This window comes from Anabrus simplex, chromosome 2, assembly GCF_040414725.1.
Source record: "Anabrus simplex isolate iqAnaSimp1 chromosome 2, ASM4041472v1, whole genome shotgun sequence".
NCBI lineage: Eukaryota > Metazoa > Arthropoda > Insecta > Orthoptera > Tettigoniidae > Anabrus > Anabrus simplex.
Window position 1 is genome coordinate 356,942,105 of NC_090266.1, and position 24,269 is coordinate 356,966,373.

Consider the following 24,269-nt stretch of genomic DNA (forward strand, 5'->3'; position numbering starts at 1 on the left):
GTGTTGCACCGATGTGGACAGGTCTCAAGTTGGTAAAGTGGGAATAGTTCCACCTATTAAATACACTTTATCACATTGTATTGAATTGAATAGGTGGGCCCATTCCTACTTTGTGGACTTGTGATCAATTGTCAATACGGATCAAAATGAAATTTATCACAATATGACATGGGCAGGTCTTGCGGCGGCAATGTGATGGGATTGGGGAGAAAGTGGCAGTGGCCTTGGTTGGGGTGCAACCCAACAATTTGCCTCATGTGAGAGTGGAGAACCATGTGAAACCATCTTCCGGGCAGCCGACAGTTGGGATCAAACCCTGCATCTCCCGAATGCAAGCTCACAGCTGTGTGACCCAAACTGAATGGATAATTTGCTTGATCTGAATAATTAATCATGAAATATAAAAGTAATTATGAGAAGAAAAAATATAAGAAAGTGAAAAACCTTTGAGGAAGTATGACAATTCTTGAAGGAAAAAAACAATGAAATTTATTATATTAAAATCTGATATAGTATGAGAATTAGTTTACGTGTTATCTGCATCACATAGTTTTGGCTGACAATAAAAAAGCAAGATAAAGGACAACAATTTTTCAATTTTTCACAGAGATCTCAAGAAGGACTATAGCCTTTTCCACAGAGTTAAATTATTTTATGATATTCAAAGTTGTGACAATTATAAAATATCTATAAATATATGTTAACTAGTTGTAAGAGAAGCAGAAAACTGCAAATCTCCAAACATAATCAAACTGTATTTGAAATTGCAATCAAATTATGAACTGACATTTGGCTATACTTCATGTATAAAATAAACAGTTACACTTGAGATATAACCCAGGTAACATTTTGTTTGGGTGATTGTGAGTACATCAAGGTACCTGTCTGTGTGTGTTGGTTCCCTGTATACTGTGTGGCTCAGAGTCCCATTGGTGTTACTGTTACGAATAAAACTCCCGTTTGTTTCATTACTCCAATTTATTTCAGGATGACCCAATAAAAAAAAAAACACACACTCACTCTCTCTCTCTCTCTCTCTACGATAAATGGCCACACTTAATAATCACAAGTCCCTCTTCCATACGGCGCAGCGGGCTGTCCAGCCCGTGCTATACCTGCGGATGCTTAATCCTTCCTTTCACTTTGCCCAGGTCCAGTCACCTCATACAGCAGATGTGTGTTGACAGCTGGAGCTGAACACAAGGGCCTTGGGCCACTCGACACACGTTGACTGTTCAGAGGTTCGATTCCACAGACAGTCCAGTAAAGCACACAGTCACATGCAGTGAACAACTAAACAGCTCAACAGTATACAACAGTAGGACGATGCAACAGGGAATATTCACACAGGTCCATTTACCCTCACACTCCCGATAGCGGTCTCCCTCGCTGACTCACGCGATCCTCAGTCCACAGAAATACCCAAACACACAGCACTCTTACGTAGTACACAGTCTTCTGTTCCGTCATCTCCAGCCTACCTAGTCACTGGACTCTCGACACCATACCAACAGCTTCTCGTTCAGACCTCAGTGGGACACTAGTGACAGCCAACATCTCTGTTGCCCTCAACCCAGCTACCTAACCCTAACGCACTGAGTCTCTCGCTGAGTTCACCACGGAGTCCGACTCTCACCCCGAGCCTAGCACTGCCTGAATGTCCGCGGCTGGCCTCCCTTTTTTATAGCTCAGGTGATTTCAGCCAGAATTTTCGCAAGGTGGCTAGATGCAGAACATTCCCGTTGAGTCTCCAAGAAACTTGCAGGTAAGGAGGCAAAACTACACAGAAAGGCCAGCCCCCACACCACAAGCCGGCTGGGAGATCCCAGGTCATCCGAGTAACCAGCCCCTTCCTGGAAGTACCGAAAGGGGCTTACCAGGGGGCTGGCACGTAACATTACGATTTGCTAGGAAATCCAGGAACGGTAGTTTTCTGTCAACTTGATTTCCATGGGGAATTGAGTATTCATATGAATTAAGTCGAGATGGTCGAGAAATAACTGCAAAAGCATTTTTGCTTTCTCTACTATGTAGGCGACAGGGAAATTGAGATCACGTGATACAATAACATTCCTTACTGTGTCGTTCATCACATAGAATTTCATATTTCTCATCCTCACCTTCTTCGTAGCTTATGAATTCTTCTTTCACCAGTATGAATACTCCCCCCTCGTATATTTCCTAACCTATCTCTATGATAAACACCCCAGTTCCAAGAGAAAATTTTCGCATCCATAATATTTTTTCGCAACCATGATTCAGTTCCTATTACAATATCTGGTATATCTATTAAATGATTTAATTCTATTCCTTTCTCTAAATTACTTCTAGAGTTTCTTTTTTTTTTTCCTGGCCAGTGGCTTTACGTCGTGCCAATACACATAGGTCTTATGGCGACGATGGGATAGGAAAGGCCTAAGAGTTGGAAGGAAGCGACTGTGACCTTAATTAATGTACAGCCCCAGCATTTGCCTGGTGTGAAAATGGGAAACCACGGAAAACCATTATCACGGCTGCCGACAGTGGGATTCGAACCCCTTTATCTCCCAGATGCAAGCTCACAGCCTCGTGCCTCTGACCGTATGGTAAAACTTGCTCGGTCTTCTAGAGTTTAACCCTAACATTTTTATGTCATCCTTACTTGACTTCCTGCTTCCTTCACTGTCTTCACTGCTCTCTAGTCCACCCCATTGGCTGATGACCTTAGATGTTAGGCCTTTTTAAACAACAAGAAGTCCACCACATTTGTATGTATGTATCTCCCTATAAATCTTCTGAACAAACTTCCTAAGTTATATGTACCATTGCGGTTCAAGTGAAGGTCATCTCAACATAGATCACTGTCCCTTATCCACTCCATGGGATCTACAAATCTCATTCCTAATTTCCCACATACCCACTCCATAGTGTCATTTAAATCCTAATAACCTCCAGTCAGTATCCCTCCTACCCAGTATCCCACTGATAACAGTCTCTGTTTCCTTAACTTCTCCCTAGCTGCCGTAACCAGATCTTACACACCCCAACTATGTTTGTACCTATTCCTGCTTTCCTTACTTTGTTGGTACCAATGTATCCAAATGACCAACTTTCCCCTACCATCCTTCCTTCCCTTCTTTTTTCCCCTCAACATCTGCCTTAACCTAATTCTTACAAAACGTTCTACACTGGTACCTTGGTTCCCTTTCCACTGCACACTTTCCCCACATGGCCAACAGTTGAGTCAGCCATGACCAGAACTTTAACGCCACCCACCTCATTAAATCCCCTCCTCTCCTGGTCTCTCTTAACCCCTTGATGCCAACCTCCTTTTTTTTCTCCCCCACATTCTTGCCCTGTAGGCCTAAATTCATTTCGTTCTAGCTTGTGAAGTTTGAATTTGTCGAGATTGAAATGGTATATACTTGATGCTGGAGATCTCTGCCTGCCTTCTATGTATTAATCAGTCCAGATGAGCATTTCTTTTCTTCTTTCTATCAAGTTTGAAATAGTGTGATGTCTCTCTGCCTGAGAGCATATAGACTTAAATTTCTGCTGCATTTTAGCAGAAATACGTATCACTACACAACATTTTCTAATGTAGATTAATAGTAAATATCACCATCTTTCCACTGATATGCATGCTGACATGATCTGCTGAAGATTCTTATAATTCTCTCAATGCCGTGGAACCTGGTACGACCGAGCTCGATAGCTGCAGTCGCTTAAGTGCGGCCAGTGTCCAGTAATCGGGAGAGAGTGGGTTTGAACCCCACTGTCGGCAGCCCTGAAGATGGTTCTCCGTGGTTTCCCATTTTCACACCAGGCAAATGCCGGGGCTGTACCTTAATTAAGGCCACAGCCGCTTCCTTCCAATTCCTTGGCTTTTCCTATCCTATCATCGCCATAAGACCTATCTGTGTCATAGTGATGTAAAGCAAATGCCAAAAAAAAAAAAAAAAAAAAAAAAACCTGGTGCGGCTCATAATTACTAGAAATATGATTTTGCGTGGCACAGAAGCATGGACAATAATAACTAAACTTATGCCATGATGGTCCACCTTTTCAATACTATGTTATGCAGTGTTTACATTACATTTCTAATTTAGGAACTAGTTTCGGCCTTGGCTGGCCATCATCAGCCTTAATGCAATCGTTATTACGAGGCACACAACAGTAGGCCACGCACCACGTGCCTCAAGGAAAAGTTAACTTCTGGACGCCGCATTAAATTGCTAATGTCTACCAGCTGCAAATTAAGAACTTGGCTGTTATTTAACCTTATTGTCATGTGCCATTCTTGATTCAGCCATTGACAATATGTCCAGCAGAGGAACTTTTCAGCATTTTTGTGATATTTTAATTACAAGCACTAATGGAACATTTTAACATGATGCAACGCATCTAAAAATTTTAGAGCCTGATTTTAATTTTATCATGTTTTACATGTTTGCACATAGTTCATCCCAGATGTTTTTAACACTTTTTAATGTCATTATTATCTCACTCCAATTCATTATTACTTCCCTTATCTTCCTTAATTTCCACTCACATCCACTAAATGAAGATTTCATGATGGTAATGCAAGTAGTGTAATTGCATTAAGGCTGGTGATGGCCAGCCAAGGCTGAAACTAGTTCCTAGATTAGAAATTAAATGCAAACATTGCATAATATAGTATTGAAATGGTGGACCATTACGACATAAGTTTATTTATTATAATGATCACAATTCAATATGGATCAAAACCATGAAGTTTATATCCTATTATGGAAGCATGGCCAGGCACAGTTTGAATGAAAGTGAAGTAATTGAGTTGGAATAAATCATACAATAACAAGACACATCAGATGGAACTGAGTGAAGTGAAAGTGGACGTATTTCATAAGGAATGAGAGTGGATGGTGCACGCGATCAAGTAGAGGACAATGAAACACACCAAAGTGTGGACCTTCTTTCTCATGAACTAATCAAATTTAATTTCATTCCATCCCATTAGCCTGGGAACAATTTTTTCCCGTTCTTCTGCTCAGAGTTTTTGAGGCAACGATTATCCTAGTTTTCATAGCATTGTGAAACAACTCGTGCAAATTCAAGAACACATTCATTCCGTATGAAATATGGAACATCTTTTCTCCATTACTAGACTACAAGGTATTTATAAAGTCAGTGAAAGTCTATTCTTTTTAATCTACTGTAAACGCTTGAAAACAGTCAGAGCTAAAATGTTGTAACAGTGAATTTTTGGAGAGATTGCTGCATTTTCTTAGCGCTCGCACCTAAATCATCGCCGTCCGCTGGGTATAGCAGCATTCAAATTTTTAACGTCATTGAGGGGTTAACTTCTCTGACTCCTGCTGAACCTACTTCCTCCTCCTTTTTCTCCATCCCATGATCCTGCTTCACCTCCCTCTGATTATCCTTACTCTACATTTCCCTTCCCTAATTATCCCTTTCCTCTTGCCCCACCCCTTCTCTGAAACACCTCCCTGACCTCCATCTTCCCTCTGCTGTTCTACTTGTAGTGACTTATACCGAGTGCTCACCGATAACTCTCCTGGGCTCACTCCCTGAGGAAGACCCTTAGCATTCATAATCCTTCCCTTTAAAACATTAGCCCACCTGCCTTCCACAACTTCTCCCCTTCCTTTTCCTCCCTGTTGCCTACCTACTGTATTCTGGACATTGATTGTGGGATACCTACATTCATTCCTGTGCTCCGTTACAAGCCTAATTATCTCCCTCAAACTCACTATTTCTTCCCTTATCTTCCTTAATTTCCACTCACATCCACAGTACCTACACCTGCCTCCTTAAGCCATTCCTTTATATGTCCAAAAAAAATTGTGAAGTAATATGGAAATATCAACAGAAAAGTAGTGTATTCTATAAGTAGAAGTTTGTATGTTAGAGGAAGGAAATATTGTACTGTATACTAAACGAAGATTTCATGATGGTAATGCTAGCAGTGTAATTGAAACAAATTGTTTCTGCTTTCTGTACCTGCATACCCTTTTGTAAGTAATGAAAATGAAACTGTAGGTGGTCAGCATCCTTAGCATATAGTTTTATCTTTGTAATTAAAATATTTCTTTTCTTGTTATTTGCCTTCACTAAGTGGATAGCAGGGGGGCCTGGACTTAGCATTTTTCAGGAAATGTGGGCATTTAACACGTTGGCGACTATGAGACCCGCCGGCGGGTCACGCCAACTCCTAGACGGTGAGACCCGCCGGTGGTCTCATGACACAATATATGTACTGGAGCTGTATCGTGTGCCGTTCACAGATTATGCTTTCATCCTCTCTGGTTTGTCTCTACATAGGGCAAACTAACTTCATATACAGTGGGACATGCAGGGAGTACATAGGAGCTAGGATAATTAAGAAATTATTCAATATGCTTGTTCCATTACTTAAGTCATTTTCTATGAAGAAAATATCTACAAATATAAGAATAGAGACATTCAGATTAACACTGTTCAGAAAATCATAACTATCAGTTGTATTGGAATTGAATATTTAACAGCATCATCATTATTATTAATAATAATAATAATAATAATAATAATACAAAGAAAATTATATCCTACACATGGATTATTAAAACAGTTAATATTTTGTTAAACTAATACACTGATGGTAAAAAAAAAAAAAAAAAGAAAAAGAAAAAAAAAAAAAAGGAATGAATGTAACAATGTGAGGTACCACTTCTGTGTTGCTTATGGAAACAAAGCAGGCACAACGATGTCTTCTTGGGACAGTCCTCACAGTATTTCCTATCATCCGTCCTCACAGTACGCGGACACTTTCTTGCAGTGCTTCTGAGCATAAGTTCTGTCATGGATGCTCACTAGTTCTGCGTAACAATGACGCAACGTTTACGTACTTTTCTATTTCAGCCATCTTTTTCTTCTGTTTCCTTCAAAATATGACGGCGTTTGGGAGAAGTGGGGAGAGTAGCTGGTGTTCTGACACTGTTCCCCAAAATTCTGATGACCAACTCCTCTCCAAATTTTCCAATTTGCAATTTCTTCCCCATTATTTCATTATGTAAAATGAGCACATTCACAATAGCCATTCCAAGCAGAAGTTCCAGCACAGCTTTATGATACCACCTAATTGTGCTGCACAAAGACCTCCAATTTCAGTGAGGTCGCCAGCGGGTCACAGAGTGCGCGCAAACCCCGTCCATTACTTGTGGATGATGAGACCCGCCGGGCAGTCTCAGCACACAGTGGACACAGTGCACCCTAATGCCTATAGGCCGTACTTAAGATATGTAATAGTATGTAATATATCCATTAGAGTTTACGTATCTCTGATTTTTCACTTCGTTCCTAATGAATAAACTCGGAAAAGAATACGCCGTCGTCAACTTTTTAATCTTGTCGCAGACAAGTGTGACTTGGCGGAACCACGTAATTCCATTTGTTTAAAGCGATGGGGACTGGATAAACATGGACTGAGCTAGGAAAACTATGCCAGTATCTTTCTCTGTATGTATACATTGTATAATTCACCACCAACGAAGAAATTGTTGACTGACATAGACCAATTCACTTTGAAATACACTCATGTTCATAAAAAATTGAACACCTTGAAGGACTAGAGATAGGAAGTTCATATTCACAGGACATGTTCATTAGTATGTTCAGCATTTCAGTCACCTTGGGTCAGCATGTGTCCTGTTGCCTAGTAGGCACTGGGTCCTCCATGGGCACTGATAACTTGTTCCATGCGTGATGGCATCAACGCGTATAAGGCGCGAATGGCGTCCCGGGGTCTAGCCATCCATGCTTCATTCGCCTGGTTCCCACCGCCGTCTCGATCCTCGTCTCGATCCTCCTATACTGCCTGCTCTATGCGAGCCTTTTTGCGACTACGCTGCGACAAAATTTCTCCGCTAGATGGCAGACATAGACGCACAATGATCTAAACTTATTCTAATGACGACAGCCTACAAAACACTATGCAGTATGGTCATATGTTCACTGAAGCTCGTAAAATACATCAGTAATATTAAATATCGGCAATATTACCTGCACGAAGTCGCAGTTGGCCTCTTCATGCACAATTTAAAGATTTTCCTGGACGAAGGCTTGGAGTGGTACCGTACTTTTTGTGTTCTTGGCAACGCAATATCAAATAATAGAGGTCTTACGAACTTGGTTAGAATAATATCACTAACATTTTGCTGATGTTCTTTGACCTCACACTGTAACAAAACACATTCTGAAAGATTTTAAATATTTGTTTTACGTCACACCGATACAGATGGGTCTTATGGCGATGATGGGATAGTAAAGGCCTAGGAATGGGAAGGAAGCGGCCGTGGCCTTAATTAAGGTACAGCCCAGAATTTGCCTGGTGTGAAAATGGGAAACCACGGAAAACCAACTTCAGGGCTGCCGACCGTGGGGTTCGAACCCACTATCTCCCGGATGCAAGCTCATAGCTGCGCGCTCCTAACCGCACGGCCAACTCGCCCGGTATTCTGAAAGGGAAGACGTCGCAAGTCCTCGTATTACGCTCATACGCTTGAAGGACTTCGACAATAGGGCACATCATTTTAAACGAACTCCTGGAGATGCTTCACCAGAGCAACAAAACTAGGTTTTGGGTATCGAACTCCTCCTCTGTCCTGATGTATAATCAGTTCCATTTAGAGGTGTCGAAGCTCTAGGCAGTGAGATGTTGCTGACACAAATGTCACACTCCATCCTCTCTTCAACAACACGAACCTAGTACCCGCAAGCTAGGATTTGATTTCCTGTTTCTAGTTTGATTGGAATATTATCGTCTGGATATCTGAGGTTGTCCAAAAGGTCTAAACATGAAGGCGTTTAGTGATTGTCCGTCACAATTTTTATCGCAAGGAATCCTCTATCCTCCACGGCTTTAATCACCTTCTGGAAAAAAATCCGCAGCCTCTTTTCAGTCATTCGACCGGGCCAGGAATGAAATGAATGAAGCCCCCATCTAGCAGGGAGGATAGGAATTGTGCCGGTTGGCGAAGCCTGTCGCACCCCTCCGGGGCAATGATTAATGAATGACAGATGAAATGAAATGATATTCGAGAGTGTTTCTGGAATTAAATATAACAGGGAAAATCGGAGTATCCGGAGAAAAACCTGTCCCGCCTCCGCTTTGTCCAGCACAAATCTCACATGGAATGACCGGGATTTGAACCACAGAACGCAGCGGTGAGAGGCCGGCGTCTACCGCCTGAGCCGCGAAGGCTCCATCAAATTCTGAAATAAGGTGTAAAGGCACAGATGCGAGAGTAATCTGAGGATATCCAATTACTTCCTTCATTAGGCCCTTGCCTAGATAAAGCCGACAGCCGCTTTTCTCTCAGTTCTCTTCTAGACTGTATTTCATGGAGTCGTATATTTTCTGGCTGCGAACAACCTTGCTGAGATTGGCAACATGGTATACAACAGTTGAATATTTCGGGGAAAGAATCTGAAGTTTCAGTTCTACGAAAAATATACCTTGCACGAACGGAAAGAAACAAGTACCAACACCTTAAAATCACTTTTGAAATATCTATAAACATAACATGATTAATTCATTTCACAGTTCTATTCAAAATATATCTTGCACGAACGAAAGTGACCAGACACGTTTACTCATTGTACAAAATAACTCAGGTTTTCATACACATTCATGCACCAATAATACAGTGCTACACCCACACTGACAGCGAAGATTGTGCGTCTACTGCTGCACTCTTACGGCGATTTGGAGAACTATTGGTAGTCGCGCTTTCCTGTGTTAAACTAGTGGCATAGAGCAGGCAGTATAAGAGGATCGAGACGGCGGTGCTGGTTCCACAGTTCATCTTTGGTGGTTGGCATTGGGTCACAATGCCGCAGCCGTCATTTCACCATATCCCACACATTTTCGATTGGTGACAAGTCCGGTGATCGGGCAGGCCAGGGCAACAGTCTGACATCCTGTGACAGCAAAAAGGCACGTGTTCGTGCAGCAACATGTGGTTGCGCATTGTCCTGCTGAAATATGGCGTCCGGGGTGTCGTGCAGAAAGGGTATGGCTATTGGTCGCAGGATGTCATTCACGTAGGTCAAACTGGTCACAGTGCTCTGGACACTCACCAATGCCAACTGTTATTTGTGGTTGTACTCAATAGCACCCCACACCATAAGGCCTTGAGTTGGCGCTGTATGTCTTGTGCGAATGCAGTCAATGTGATGCCTCTCCCCCTGTCTGCGGAGAACCAAAATGCGGCCATCATTTTCAAACAAACAGAACCTGGATTCGTCCGAAAACACTATCTGCTGCCATTCCTGTCCCCACTGACGTTCCGTACACTATTGCTGTCTACATTTTTATGCACATTAGTCAATGGTAGGCGGAGAAGTGGACTACACACCAGTAACCCAGACTGTAATAAGCGGTGACGGACTGTCACTCCTGTTAGTGTACATTGTGTGACACTGTTGCACCAGAGCCGAGGAGGATGCAGATCTGTCCTGCAATGCCATTCGGATGAGGTGTCGATTTTCTTGCTGGGTGGTCTGGGTGGTGCGACCAGACCCATCTCGTCGTGTTCTACAGCCTTCTCTGAACCATTCTGTACACACCCGTTACACTGCCGACACACTTCGTCCCACACGAGCAGCATTTTCCCGGATGGATGCATAACGTTCTTTCATGCCAATAATGCGCCCTCTTTCAAACTCACTCATTTGACGGTACGGTTCTCGCATACGTCTTTTCTTTTGGTACATCACTTTGTTTTTTACCAGTCCTTGGCAAGCGTGCTGATGCGTTGTGTTTGTTCAGTACAGTTCATCAGGTGGTACCTAGGACAGGTCATTCTGCAGAGACGGCAGATACATTCTGTTGTAAACAAGATAAGGTTTACAAGAACACAACTTATTTATTTTGTTTCACACAGAATTCTACAGTATGTACAGGAATAAAACATAAAATTGTCTTGAAGCAAAGTAGATGATGAATCTTGAGAGAGTTTCTGTTTCTATACACTATGTACACTCTGAATGTATTTACACTCACTGCTATCTTGAAAAGATAGTTCTTGGGAAAGATAAAGTTCGTGATAGTTGAAAACTATCATTTGCACTAGCATAGATTAGCTAAGAGAGTTCCTTCTAACTTGAAGTGTCTGAGTTCATAAGCTTGTACTAAATGAAAGCTATGTTCACAATTAGAGAATCTAATGTGTGTGTCGGAGCTTGAGTGAGCTTGGGGATGTGTGGCATACAACATTGGGGCTCGACATGGATGAAGGAACTGGAAAATGGAGCAGTGACCTGAGGTGAAACCTCATACTACCAGAATTCCGTCCACCTGGTCGAGACACATTTTTAAGAGGAGTAGCCTCCGTGTTCGACGTTCAGTGTATTCTGGAGCAGGACACTGGGAAGAATCCTAATAAGTGACAGACAGGGAGCTCCTTATATACTGCACACGACGTAACAGACGCGCACTGAAGACTGCACGTCGAGTCTCGAATGATCCACGCTTGCGTGCGTGCGGCTGGCTGGCGCTGAGCGAAGAGAGCGGAGGACATACAACACATTCTTCATTTGGGGCGTGAAATCTGGTGGTTAGGCATATTTTCCTGTGGAATCCGTGGACACCGAAGTGTGTGCATACATGGCGTAGTTTGTAGTTTAGGCCCTTCCATTCATTGTTCTTCATTACTTCCATTTCGTAGAAACCTTCAGATGTCTGCTGGGCTTTCTGTCTCCTTTCTTCAAGGACAGCAGTCGATGTGGCGGTGTCTTGTAGCCCGAATATTTGTTTGATGTCTTCCAGAAGGAATGTTTCGTCTGCCATTATGTATGCCATTCATTTCTTTGTAAATTTTGAGATCTGTAGGATCTGTTTCATGTACCTGGCCTTTATATATTCTATTCTTTTCATGTTTGCAACAGTTAGTTTGTGCCACTTTAAGCTTGTATTGTGCCATTGCAGTGCTAATTGAGAGGTTCTGTGGCTTGGGGATCTCGTACATTGCTTTGGTTGCTGCCGCTGCTTTTCCTTTACATGCAGTGTGAAGGTTGAGCCTGTGGTCTCCAGTGTGATACCCAGGCATTTAAATGATGACACGATCTTGAGTTGTTCATTTCCGTTACGGAAGACGTCATATGTTGCCAGTTTTCCTCCCCTTCTAAATTTCATAACTTTTGTCTTAGCACTGTTGATGGTTAGCAAGTTTTTATCTGCCCATGTTCTGAGGTTATTGAATGCAGTCTGTATATCCATGGGATCCCTGGATATCAGTTCCATGTCATCTGCGTACATTATTAGCTTGACCTTTTCGGTCCCCAGTTCGTTTATGATGTCCGATGTCATCAGGTTGAATAGCATAGGGCTCATTGGGTCTCCCTGCAGGACTCCTCTCGTCTGCATTAGGGTGGGCGTGGTGGAGGTTCCATCATAGATTTCCACCTGGTTTGCGTTAAGTATGGCCTTCATTATCTCCCGTTCATTATGTAAGTCTTTCCTTTTCTTCATACTTTTAAGGCTCTTCTCTATCTCCAGCCATATGATTGGTGGTTCCATATTTTTACTGGGCTCTGCACTTTTTTCAGATTCTTCTCTGTTTTGAATTACATTGATGCCTCTGCATTCAGGAGCTTGTCAAAGAAGGTCTTGAATTCTCTCCTGATTCCATCTTCCTCTCGTACTACTGATCCACTGTCCTGCTCTATTACCTTGATGTTTTCTATGTTATTTTGCTTGTTTTTAATTACTCTGTAAAGAAGTTTCTTGTTTCCTCTGCTGTTCTCTTCCAACTTTTCCACAAACTCATTCCATTTTTCTCTTTCTCTTCTCTTACTATCCTCTTAGCTGTAAGTTTTTTTGCCCTGTAGAGTTCCTGTAGTTTAGTCATTTCTTGGTCACCTGGATCTTGTGCATGTCTTTGCTTTTCTTTGTCTAGCATCTTTTTTGCCCAATTTCTCTCTTTTATTGCCAATCTGACTCTGTCATTCCATGTCTCGTTTTCTTTCATGGTCGATCCTGTTACTCCACATAGGTCTTTAGCTTCACCCACCAAAGTATCTTTAAAAATTTTCCATTCTTCTTCTACTGTATTCATTTCCTCTTCTGGTAAGTGTCTGTATCCTTATTTTATATTCTTCCTTCAGCTTGGCTTCTTCTAATTTCCAAGTCTTCACTTTACGTTTTCTTTTTCTTTTCTTCGGGGTTGTGTTAGCCACATGATTTAGATCTGCAATCAATAATCTATGATCACTGTCCATACTCTCACTGGGGATAGCTTTGACATCAGTTACATATTTCCCTCCTCCTTTGTTAGTGATGATATAGTCGATGAGAGACTTACGTTTTCCATCCCAGCTATATCTTGTTATCTTGTGGCTGTCTTGTTTTTGGAAGAAGGTATTTTTGATGAAAAATCCATTCCTTCTGCACATATCAAGTAGTTGTTCACTTTCTGCATTTCTGTTCCCAAACCCATGTGTTCCAATGATTTCCTTATAACGAAGTCTGTCTGTCCCAACTTGTGCATTTAAGTCCCCAATGATAATGACATTTTCTTCATCAGTTATATATTCTAGATCTGACAGAATTGTTCCTTCTCTTGAGCACTACATCCAACCTGTGTGCATATACCTGCACTACCGTGTAATTTGTGGACTCCAGCTGCATAGATAATTTAATGATCCTATCATTTTTATAGGATACTTCAGTAATGGCGTCCATGTCTTTTGTTATCAGCAAAGCTACACCATTTCTGGCCTCTTCCTAATGTCCACTCCATAATAATTTGTAACCATCTCCGAGAATCATGCTACCTGCCATTTTCCTTTTGTTTCACTCATTCCCAGTATTGATAGATTTTTCCTCTTCATCATATCGATAAGTACTTCAGTTTTTCCAGTCATGGTCAAAATATTCATAGTCCCAATTCTTACATTTGCAGCAACAACATACTGTCTGAAGATGGTTTTCCGTGGTTTCCCATTTTCACACCAGGCAAATGCTGGGGCTGTACCTTAATTAAGGCCACGGCTGCTTCCTTCCAACTCCTAGGCCTTTCCCTTCCCATCGTCGCCATAAGACCTATCTGTGTCGGTGCGACGTAAAACCCTAGCAAAAAAAAAAAAACAAAAAAACAACATACTGTACCATTCTTACCATATTTGAGTGAGTAGATGATGAGCTCATGAAGTTCCCAGCACATCTTTAATTCTCAACTATTTTCCCTACTCTCAGGATTGCATCGTCTACCATATCTTGATGGGGTACATAATGTTTTTAACTCAGGCTACTCTACCAAATATAATAGACTGACACAATTTAAACTAAAATGTATTAACCATAGGACGAGGAAATAAAATAAAACTGAGTTAAATAAAATTAAAGAAAATGGTGAAAATATGATGAAAATTGAATTAAATTATAAAAATGTAGAAATATAAACCTCTGAAGCATATATTAAAATTACATCACATTGTATAAAGTTGTCATAAGATGTGTTCGTGAATCACTGATATTGTTCTTTCAAAATCATCAAATTATGTTGTACGTTCAAACACTGGACCTCTCCAATTGAATATGTTATTACTATTGTAATGATAATAATAATAATTATTATTATTATTATCATGACGGATTTTCTCAGGAATCCTTCTTCACAATTAACGTGTCAATAACAATGCTTTTAACATTGGACCACCCTATTGAATTATTACTGCCATGGTTTGGATTTCACATGAATCCTCATATCAAATTAATTTTTGGTTGTAACAATTATTCAATAAACGCCACAAAATGCAAGGCCATATTTGCCTTGTTTTAATATTTAATTAAATTATTTCCATGGTCAATTGAATAGATCTAGAAGTCATTCTAATTTATTAATTAATTAACATCATTTCAATAACCCATTATTTAAATCTAACATTTGAAATCTTAAATTTTTGAACATAATCAAAATAAGAAACCATCTGTTCAGTGACGTAGCCTGTTGTTAGAGTGCTGTTGATTTGACCGTTGCTTATATTTAAATAATTAAGCTGTCACCTTGTCCCTAACCTATCAAAAATCTAGCAAAATCACCGCAAGTGGATGTAGATGAAGTAGATGTAACAGCAATGAGTGTAATACCAATGTAAATGGTCCGTTATTGGACATTATAAATTTTCCAGCTAACTCATTCCTGGTTGCCAGAGTTTTGCCCCCATGTGCTAAGTTGGGCTCATCAGTTGGTACGTAGCACACACACCAAGACACATGGCTAGTGCATACCATGGAGGCCACTGCGTAGGCTACTTGGAGCCACCGGCAGTGCCAATGCACTATGAGAGACTTTGTCTCATTACCAAAAACTGATGCCTGCTTGGCCATCAGATGATACAGATGTTGATTCCCATAGGGAACCTGACATATTTGTCCTGAATGAGTAAATTTATAATACCAATATAAATGGTCCGTTATTGGACATTATAAATTTTCCAGCTAACTCTATGGGAATCAACATCTGTATCATCTGATGGCCAAGCAGGCATCAGTTTTTGGTAATGAGACAAAGTTTCTCATAGTGCATTGGCACTGCCGGTGGCACCAAGAAGCCTACGCAGTGGCCTCCACGGTATGCACTAGACATGTGTCTTGGTGGGTGTGTTAAGTACCAACTGATGAGCCCAACTTAGCACATGGGGCGAAATGCTAGCAACCAGGAATGAGTTAGGTGGAAAATTTATAATGTCCAATAACGGACCATTTATATTGGTATTATAAATTTACTCATTTGGGACAAATATTTCAGGTTCCCTATGGGAATCAACTTCTACAAGCAATGAGTGTGCCGAGCACTAAAGTGTCAGTAAATAGAAGTTTTGCAGGAGTATTTACACTTCAAAACATCAACATTGATTAAAAAATAACAACAAAATTATTATCTTCAGACTTCGTAAACAAATGCACACAAATAATAAAACCTTCAATGATACATGTAGGATCCGCGTTGACCTGAAAAAGAAAAGCACAAATCTCAATCTACACTGTTCAAAGTAACCATTGGGGCTCCCCGTCTCTAATTTAGGCAATAATTAGTCCTAATTAATGAAAGTCATCATAGTTATTATTGTCTGGATCATTATAACTCCTAATCGGGCCTGCAAACCTAGCTTCACTATTTTTTAGCATTAATTAATTTTTATTCACAATAAATTTTACAGCACTTCTTAATGTTCACAAGGCATGACTGTTGACGATGGGTATAAGTAACTGTTTAATCATAGTCATTTCTAACTGCATATGAACAGATTAAAATTTACAGGCATTACCGTATCCAAAATCTAAAATCTCAAACACGAGAAAATAACTGCTTGTGACTTTATCAGCGTAATTCAAACTTCTACTTCTCTGAAATCCAACTTGACATTTAATAATGATTTAAATAGTGAAATGTTATCTGAATGTTTAGTTCAAACCTTACCCTATACATTTAAATTGGGATTTACCATTGCAGTTCTACTCTTGCTATCTTCATACTTCAGTGGAGCTAAGTAAATTTCGATGGGCTTGATAGAACTATATATGGTGACCATAGACACACCATGAACAAAATCTGATAGAGAATAATATTCATTTAACATCGGATCTCGATTTGTCTTGTTGCAGAACTGTCTCCAGACTACGAGGGTTGGGGCAAAAGTCATGGCAACTATTTTTTTTTTTTTTCTTGAAGATACCAGTCCGGTTGGAAAAAAGGGGAGGGGGAGTGTTTTGTCTTTCTCACCAACTAATATGCTAAAATTCTGTTTCAGTTCATTCCGATCATAGTTCAGTTTTCTTCTTCCAGATACTTATCGTTATTGAACACTGCACACATGAATTCCACAACTTTTTTAACCTTGTGGAATTCTTCCTGCTTCAGTCAAGATTAATTAAGGAATCTTATGAACAATGTATTTTTTATTAATCATAAGATGGACGAGTTTTACTTTAAAGAGAAGATTTTTAAAGTGTGATTATAGTGACTTGAAGAAACAGTGGATGTTTTTTCTACCTTTAAGGCTCCAATTTTACGACTCAGATATTGTTCTAAGCACCTTTTAAAAATGTACCTACTCAGTGCATACTCATTTGTTTAATTCTAGGGCTTAAAAAGTTGTACTATACTACATCGTTGTCAATGTCTGTTCTGTTTATTTTAATTTAAACTGTATTAAATAACTGAAGATGTCTCCCAGGAGATAAAACATGTACTGCATATTTTTAAAATATGTATTAAAAATTGTATTCATTTGGTGGAAATCCTCGAATATCTACGTATTCTGAATATTCAAGGTTGATACGGAATAACAATGAAATGTATAACTTGGAACCTTGAAGATGCCAAATGCAGTTTTTGGTGAAATGTAGAGACCACAATATGCTCCTAGAACATGGCCTACTAGCGTGGATAATACATTGTTCATTATTGCTGGGTTTGTACCTTAATTAAAGCAATGGCAGCTTTCTTCCCTGTACCAGTCCTTTCCAGTCCCATCATGTGAAAAACCTATCTATGTTAGTGCAACATTAAACCACTGAAAAATGAAAAATAATAAAATATGTTATGGACCAGAAATAATAGATTATTAATAGATAGATTGTTAATAAGGAAATTAGCAACTCTGTGGGCATCTGATTTTTGTTTGTTAATGAAGGCATCTGGGTAATGCATAATAATATTTTACCATTGTAATTCAGTGATAGTTGTTCAGATTTCAAAGAAGTACTGTGATTTTCTCTCTATGACCGTCTTCAGTTGGGTAAAATACAAGCTTGGCTTTGAAGGCGGAAACATTTGACTGAAGGAGACTTGGTATATAAGTATCCTAGAATGAATTAGAGGGAAATACTAGTTATTACTGGAGAAATGTAATGTGTGTGTGTATGTATTTAATTAATTTATTCGTTTATTTATTTATTTAACTAAATTAATTAATTCACATTATTCATTCTTTAATGATCCCTAAATTTTATGACAGTGTAATGATGGTAATTTTCTTTTTCTTCCTTTTGCAGGCATTAGATGGATTCATAATGGTATTTTCATCATCTGGAAGAATATTCTATGCTTCTGAAAGTATCACCTCTTTGCTTGGTCATCTTCCTGTAAGTGCCAGCCATGAATCTAGTGACATATGAATTTTTATTGTTAATTCAAAATGTGGGTTGCAAAAGTCAACAAATCAGCTATATGATTGTTGAGATGTTTTTTCTACGTTATAATGGGAATCAGAGTCCCTTTTTCAATTGACAGACCAGGAACTTCTATGAATTGTATAACAGTAGGATCTAAAAGAAAACATAGAAGGACCTTGAAAACATAATACCAATATAAATGGTCCGTTATTGGACATTATAAATTTTCCAGCTAACTCATTCTTGGTTGCCAGCGTTTCGCCCTCGTGTGCTAGGGTGGGCTCATCAGTTGGTACCTAGCACACCTACCAATACGCTGGCTGGTGCATACCGTGGAGGCCACTGCGTAGGCTAACTGGAGCCACCGGCAGTGCCAATGCACTAAGAGACTTTGTCTCATCACTAAAAATTGATGCCTGCTTGGCCATCAGATGATATAGATGTTGATTCCCATAGGGAATCTGAAATATTTGTCCTGAATGAGTAAATTTATAATACCAATATAAATGGTCCGTTATTGGACATTATAAATTTTCCAGCTAACTCATTCTTGGTTGCCAGCGTTTCGCCCTCGTGTGCTAGGGTGGGCTCATCAGTTGGTACCTAGCACACCTACCAATACGCTGGCTGGTGCATACCGTGGAGGCCACTGCGTAGGCTAACTGGAGCCACCGGCAGTGCCAATGCACTAAGAGACTTTGTCTCATCACTAAAAATTGATGCCTGCTTGGCCATCAGATGATATAGATGTTGATTCCCATAGGATTTTTAGTGATGAGACAAAGTCTCTTAGTGCATTGGCACTGCCGGTGGCTCCAGTTAGCCTACGCAGTGGCCTCCACGGTATGCACCAGCCAGCGTATTGGTAGGTGTGCTAGGTACCAACTGATGAGCCCACCCTAGCACACGAGGGCGAAACGCTGGCAACCAAGAATGAGTTAGCTGGAAAATTTATAATGTCCAATAACGGACCATTTATATTGGTATTATAAATTTACTCATTCAGGACAAATATTTCAGATTCCCTATGGGAATCAACATCTATATCATCTGATGGCCAAGCAGGCATCAATTTTTAGTGATGAGACAAAGTCTCTTAGTGCATTGGCACTGCCGGTGGCTCCAGTTAGCCTACGCAGTGGCCTCCACGGTATGCACCAGCCAGCGTATTGGTAGGTGTGCTAGGTACCAACTGATGAGCCCACCCTAGCACACGAGGGCGAAACGCTGGCAACCAAGAATGAGTTAGCTGGAAAATTTATAATGTCCAATAACGGACCATTTATATTGGTATTATAAATTTACTCATTCAGGACAAATATTTCAGATTCCCTATGGGAATCAACATCTATATCACCTTGAAAACATCCCGGAGAGAAATAGACTGTTACATTCAAGTTTTGTACATATTGAGGCGTTTGGTAGATTCCCACAGGAAAAGGTGTTGGTTATATTGAAGGATTATGGGATCAGTCAAGAGTAGGTTATTACTAGCAATCAAAGTACAGTACTATGAGAGTCAGTGGTGGAGTACTTGTTTCAGTGTAGTTAAAGAGGTAAGGCAGATTGTAATCTTTCACGTTCATTGATCATAGATTATCATATGTTTTCAGTAAAATCTTAAATCATCCTGGCCATGTGAAGAAGTGTTTTTTGGGTGTTACTAGTTTTCTTGATGCCTTCTCCTCCTCACTCACTTGTAATTAAATAAACAATATAACTGACATTCCTTCCCCCTACCACATTAGTACCTAAGTAAACAGTGGAACTGACACTGTTCAGTCTACATAACTGGTATTTAAATAACCTTAATAACTGTTTCAATGCACATTCCTTCTGCACTTACTGGTATAATTCTAAAACAGAAATACAAGTAGTGTTTATTTTAAAGTGTGAATGGATCGGCACCCTTGGATTACAACCTAAACCAAGCACTTTCTGTGCAGAATTGCTGTGCAGTCTCTTAGCAAAACCTATCCTTGACCGGCCTTTTACCAATTTGCTGTGCAAACTGTATGCAAAGACACAATGTCATAGTATTAAAGTGTGACACTACATTGATAGTACAGAAGTATGGTAATACAAAATCAAAAGTAGCATTTTGATGCATTGAAGAATCTTGTATGACATTCAATAATTTTACAATATTTATAATAATTCACATAAAATGTAACATAAAATTCACATAAAATATAACATAAAATGTAACATTCAAAAGCAGCTGTCGTCATCCATTTCCCTATTCCTGCTCCCACCAGGTTGGGATGTTTGTGTCACCTTTCCGTCTTCGTCTAAACGACCACTATTGCTCCTCCTTAAGTGTTCCAATCCAGGTTTGTTCTAATTATACTATTCTTGATTGTTCTCAGCCACCTTAGTCTGGGTCTCACACTTGTCTCTCCTCCCCCTATCTGAGTTTCCATCATCTGCTTTGGTATCATTCCCTCTCCCATCCTCTTAACATGTCCAAACCATCTAACTTTGTCTCTCAATATTCTGTTGAAAAGCTTTTCCATTCCAATTTCCTTCCTGACGTCCTCATTTCTTAGTCTGTCCTTTCTTGTCTTTTCTATCATACTTCTTAAAACCTTCATTTCACTGGCTTGAATTTTATTCTCCTCTCTTTTTATCATTGTCCAGGTCTCCACTGCATATGCCAGTATTGGGCAGTAGTACATCTTATTTATCACCTCTTTACACTTCTCACACTCTGATAGAATGCACTTCCCTGTTGAATTTTTTTACTGATCTCTATGTCTGACCCTGTATCAGTTCTCTTCCAAATTACTTGAAGCTCTCCACAATTTCAGGGTTTTGTCCCTTTATTTTTATAATTCCTTTGCCTTTGCTATCTCCTCTGGCCAACACCATTGTCTTACTCTTTTCCTCACTGATTTTCATTCCATAATTTTCAATAATTTTGCTGTCCGACTCGTTGGCTGAATGGTCAGTGTATTGGCCTTCGGTACAGGGGGTCCCCGGTTCGATTCCCAGCCGGGTCGGAGATTTTAACCTTAATTGGTTTGCTGTTAAAATTAGGACTCATTACGACTTTATGTAAGGAGTACTGTAGGAAGTGTTAAAGTCAGGAAAGTCGTAGTACAACTAGTGTACTATGCACGAATCAGAAGTAGGACTGGTACCAACAACATGTGATGACGACGCTTGTACGAGAGGTCCATCAAACATCAGCTGCTACATAGATCATATCCAGATAACAGTCTTCAAATGGTGAGCTAATGGCATAAATTACTGCAAGTCTCCACGTAACTGTTCATTTTCTTAAATTTTTTTATCATTCAATTTTTCTTTTGCTTCCGTAAGTTCAGGTTTCGTAAATATGCCGTCATGTTTTTCATCATATTAAATAGTTGTTTTAATTAGTAATTTTTGAAATTCTTATTAATGATCCTTAACTTGCAAGTTAGTGTACTTAATGGTTAGTGTCCCGTCACCCCACCTCTGGGAGTATTTAGAGTCTCATTACGTATTATTATTATTATTATTATTATTATTATTATTATTATTATTATTATTATTATTATTATTATTATTAATTATCAACTATCATTTTCAAGCCATAAGTTTGAAGGCTGGCGCCCATGGGATATTGTTTATGGAGAAACTATGAGAGATTATTTATTTATATTAAAATTAAGGTGACCCGCCACCTTACATTTTGGTCACACATCTGTGGGCAAGAGTGGGTACGTCACAAAAAGTAGTTACTTCTAACATCCCTTTAGCAACAAAAATAACAATGATATGAAATTCAATAGAGTTTTACTCTGTCACATGATGGAATTTGGTTTTTCTTACAGCAGAGTTAGTGATGATAATGTTCATGTGTACAGTAATAATATTCAGCGGTGGGGTATCCGGCTCTGTGGCTTAATGGTCATCGTACTGGCCTTTGGTTTAGAGAGACCTGGGTTTGATTTCCAGCTGGGATGGGATTTTGCTCTGCATCTGGTTAATTCTGCCAGCTCAGGGGCTGGGTGTTTTTGCTCGTCTTGATATACGTCTTCATTTATATACAGCATATCACACCACAAACCACCACAGAAACATGCAATAGCAGATACATCCCTCTGCTTAGGGTTGGCATTGGGAAAAGCATCCGGCTGTAAAAAGAGGCTTAATCCACACACAGTACTGACCCCACAAAGTTAGGAAAAGGCCAGGAAGAAGATTTTTAAAATGTATTTTAGAGAGAAAATATAAACACTTTTGCAAAAGTAGATGCAATTTTCTTAGAAAAAACTGCTAATTCTGGGGAAAATAGATGCCAAATTTATCAGTTCTTACCCATACCTCAGCAACTTTCACACTGTTACAGACCAGGCGAGTTGGCCGTGAGGTTAGGGGCGCGCAGCTGTGAGCTTGCATCCGAGAGATAGTGGGTTCGAGCCTCACTGTCAGCAGCCTTGAAGATGGTTTTCCGTGGTTTCACACTAGGCAAATGCTGGGGCTGTACCTTAATTAAGGCCACGGCCGCTTCCTTTCCACTCCTAGCCCTTTCCTATCCCGTCGTCGCCATAAGACCTATCTGTGTCAGTGCGACGTAAAACCAATCTAATGGAAACAAGAGAGGTCCACCTATTCATTGCCATATAATGTTATAAGAAAATTTATAACATTTTATTATACTCGGTACCGGTTTCGATGCTGGTGTGCATCATCATCAGCCAAAAATAAGAAAAATATACATAGACAAGGCTACAATAAACAATGCATAAAGTACATACAAATTTTACAAAACTTGCAAGACCTAATTAAAAACGGGATCCATAAACATTAACCTATGACGTAAACTTAAAAAATAGCACCAACTGTCTTAAAACTATGTTAACTATCCTCTTGATAAAAGTCCTCTGAATCTAAAAACATTATACCATGTGCGAGCAGATTAAATTTGAGGACAAAAACCAATGCTTCACTATCATAAAAGTCCAAGAGCATAATTTTAATTTTGTAAGAACATATGTATAAAAGGTTTTCTTGCTAAACATTCACTGAGTATTAGAGTAACCGGTGCAAGAATTAAGAAACCCTTTTTTCTATTGGTTAAAAATGGCTGTCATTAAAATAACATAACCAGTCAAAAGACATAACTTCCTATTTTGCGTGATAAAACACATGTCTACTCTAACTTAGCAGACGCTTTCTTTAAGTATTAGATAGCAAGATCTTTTTAATGAAAAATTGGCGGTCACCGTGTTTCCAGGGTACTGTTCTCAGTTCAAATTAGGACCTGAAGTGAATAAAAAAGAGAAAAGAGTGTCAAGAAAGGCTTTTTTTTTAAAATCTTGTCATAAAAATAAATGTGAATAAGAGACTCACCTCTGGGAGCGTATATATTATGTGTGTTATTAGACGTTAGGGAAGACACTGAGAGCGGCAAGACACCGTGACCAATGCACCTGCGTTGGAGGGGAAGAGAGGGGGAAGCAGAACAAGGGAGGCACTGAGAAGGAGTAGGAGGGGCCCGGAGCCAGTGGCAATGAAAGAAGGAGGGAAGAGGGAGGGGAAATTATGCAGGGCAATGCGGCGAGAGGGCGTGGCGTGAGAACGTTTTCTGTATGCTATGAAAAACTGATTTGCTATTGGAAGCTTTTCTGAGTCTGAAAAACGCTATCAAAAAATCGAACAATACTCTTGGTTTCTCAGAAATATCATTAAGATTCAAACCAGCATTAAAGTATTGATCCAGGTGAATAAAACAGCTCTCAGTGATGTCAAGCAAACTATCTTTATTAATAACCTGTAAAACTGTGAGATCCTGATCAATGCTAGTAAAATTATGTTGAAAATCTTTCATATGCTGCCCCATTGCTGAAAACCTATTATACCTAACGGCATTAACGTGTTCTGCGTATCTAATTTTAAAGCTACGCCCTGTTTGTCCAAGATAAGAACTGCTGCAGTGTTGGCAGCATAATCTGTATACTCCAGAACTATGAAAAGCATTATTTCTATTTAATGAAGTGGAGTTATGCAGGATGTCAATACTTCTATTATTAGTTCTGTAAGAAATCTTAGTGTTATGTTTTTTGAAGATGTTGGTGATGCTGTGTATTTTATTTGTAAAGGTAAAAGTCGAAAAATTATTAACTTTGGGTTTTTCTCT

The 24,269-nt window shown here is 39.7% G+C and overlaps 1 protein-coding gene across 1 annotated transcript in view; it reads left to right on the top strand.

The window, feature by feature from the left end:
- Positions 1-24,269, top strand: part of Clk (circadian locomoter output cycles kaput protein Clock) — a 938,225-nt gene that overhangs the window by 379,903 nt on the left and 534,053 nt on the right. The window contains exon 6 of the mRNA XM_068225986.1: positions 18,020-18,109. Within this exon, the coding sequence (XP_068082087.1) occupies positions 18,020-18,109 (90 nt within the window). The remainder of the gene's footprint in view (positions 1-18,019; positions 18,110-24,269) is intronic.